Source organism: Vollenhovia emeryi, unplaced genomic scaffold, assembly GCF_000949405.1.
Source record: "Vollenhovia emeryi isolate VEMERY1.0 unplaced genomic scaffold, V.emery_V1.0 DF942128.1, whole genome shotgun sequence".
NCBI lineage: Eukaryota > Metazoa > Arthropoda > Insecta > Hymenoptera > Formicidae > Vollenhovia > Vollenhovia emeryi.
In genome coordinates, this window is record NW_011964238.1 from 1 (window position 1) to 2432 (window position 2432).

The 2432-nt window shown below is 36.7% G+C and overlaps 2 protein-coding genes across 2 annotated transcripts; both read left to right on the forward strand.

Moving 5' to 3' along the window:
- Positions 1 to 115: 115 nt before the first annotated feature.
- On the forward strand, positions 116 to 771 carry LOC105570035. The gene has a single exon (XM_012026956.1). The coding sequence runs from the start codon at positions 145 to 147 to the stop codon at positions 769 to 771; it is 627 nt and encodes a 208-aa protein (XP_011882346.1). The 5' UTR covers positions 116 to 144.
- A 308-nt stretch (positions 772 to 1079) lies between these two features.
- On the forward strand, positions 1080 to 2162 carry LOC105570041. Its single transcript, XM_012026970.1, has 2 exons — positions 1080 to 1754; positions 1915 to 2162. The coding sequence occupies exons 1-2, from the start codon at positions 1343 to 1345 to the stop codon at positions 2160 to 2162; spliced, it is 660 nt and encodes a 219-aa protein (XP_011882360.1). The 5' UTR covers positions 1080 to 1342.
- The last annotated feature ends 270 nt before the right edge of the window (positions 2163 to 2432 follow it).

A 2432-nucleotide genomic window follows, 5' to 3' on the forward strand; every position in this document is an offset into this window, starting at 1 on the left:
AATACGACCAATACGAATGTGACAAGTGCTTTGAATGAAACGTTGGATGATTGCGACGATGAATATTTACCATCTGAAGAAACAAGCGAAGAGGCAGTGAAGCAGAATATATTAGAGCTGAAGAAATTAGTGAGAAATGTGAAAATGACGGCCATTCAAAATAAACCGAAAATGTACTTGGGCATTCCGGACAATGCCTTCTTTTTTATACAGCTTTTAAGCAAAGAAACAGAAATTAACATAGAGAAAATCTGTTTAACCATCACTAAAATTAAGTTAAACGATTCGTTTGCAAGAATCGGAGATGATTTTGGAGTTAGTGCTAGTAATGCAAGTGCTGTTTTTAGAAAAACTCTTCCCATTATAGCACATTATTTAAAACAATTAATAATTTGGCCTTCAAAGCAATCTATCAAATCGAATCTGCCCTTGCCATTTCGTGCACGGTATAGTCATGTACAATCTATAATAGATTGTTTGGAAATTGAAATTCAGAAGCCTAGTAGTGCGATTAATCAAAGCGTTACATGGTCTGAATACAAAAAATGTAACACATTAAAATATTTAATATCAATGTCACCAGATGGAACTATTAATTTCATATCAGAAGGTTTTTGTGGGAGAACATCCGATGCTGCAATCGTAGAACTTACAATTAGCCAGTATTTAAATCACCTACCAGCAAACTGTGCAGTCATGGCTGATCGAGGTTTCAAAAATATTGAACATTTATTACAAAAAAAAAGGATGTATTCTAATTCGACCGCCTAGTGTTTCAAGTAATTCAAAACCGACAAAGGAGGAAGTAGTTGAAACTCGGCGTATAGCTAGCTTAAGGATGTATTACCTATACAATCCCAGACAAAAGTGACTTCAATTTGAAATTGATGAAATTCTATGCTTTTATGGGTTAAAATATGTACCATATGTGCTCGTATCATGTAAAGGATTTAAATAATGCCAGTTAATGTGATATTTAGCACTACAAATGAATATATTTGCACAGTTTGCAAATTTTGTGATTATCAACAAAAAACTTTTGGACGTGAATTTCTCCTGAAATCAACTGTAAGGAACGAAAAAATGTTGCATATATTAGCAATATTTAATTTATACCAGACATCAAACGATACTTAAAAACACAAGATATGTAAATAAATGTCATTGACATAATATTCACCTTTCTAGCCCTTTATACAAGTCAAAATAGAATGTCTAATATCATATAATAAGTATGGCAACACCGCACTCCGCTAGTTTACCATTCTAAGTTGGCTGCCCTGCGGTCTCGTACTCGAATGCGAGTTTAAGGTTAGGAAGATCCACTGCCGTATTAAGAAGAATGTCGAAATGCAAGGGAAGGCGCTGGAAAGGCAAATTAGTATCCGAAGCGGTTTATCAACAGAGAATAAAACAAAGTCGAAACTGTAAGACCTTAAATAAAAGTCGCAGTGAATATAATGCGAACTCGAAACTCGAGTCAGAAGAAAAAGATAAATCACCTCAACCGAGCTACATGGAAGGACGCCGCATTGTTGAATTTTCCGTTCTCGCTGAACAATTGTGGTGTGTGTCATGCAAGGAAGCTCTTTCTCTACAATATATAGAAGAGGAAATGCACAGAGGTTTGGGCTCGATATTGTTGGTGAGATACCACAAGTGTCTACTCATGAATTCAGTCGCCACGGGTAAACAGCACAACTGGGGAAGTCGACGCTTGTCTCGTTTCGACGTAAATGCTAAAGCAGTAATTGGTAAGTTCACATAATTATAGAGATACAATTATGTGCTATCTGCCATATTCATAAAAGTTTGTAAAATATTCTATACATTTTATTATGGTTCCGTGGATCCTCCTGATTCTCTTCAATACAAACATAACTTCCATTCGTCTATTTTTAATTGTCCTTCAAGGTGTGCTTCATGGTGGATTAGGACATACGCATCTCAACAAACTACTATCCTGTTTAAATATTCCAACTATCAACTTTAAGACATTTAAAAGTGTTGATACATATAATATAAACGTTTCCGTTCAAGAGGGCGCTACACTTATGCGACATGTAACGTCCTCTCGGTTAAGCTTAGCTCCTGGGCCAGTCTGCCAGAGCAAGCTCCCGCTCGAATATACCGCCTTTTTTGTTATCACATCGAGCAAGTAATAAACAGTTTTCATAGATAGCTGGGGCTCACTCTGCTTTATTCACCCCATACCGCAATTATATCAGGTTATGGGCCCAGGCGTATAAATAAAGATAAAACCGAGCGTGCCTAAAAACCTGTGTGTCGTGTCCAAAAGGGATTAACCTCAAAATGGCAAGCGGAAACGATTCATGGATGTCCATTAACAAACTAAAGGGAGCCGAAAATTATCACACATGGTCAATGGCAGTTAGAGCCTTATTGGAATTGAATGGCCTTGAGGACTGTTT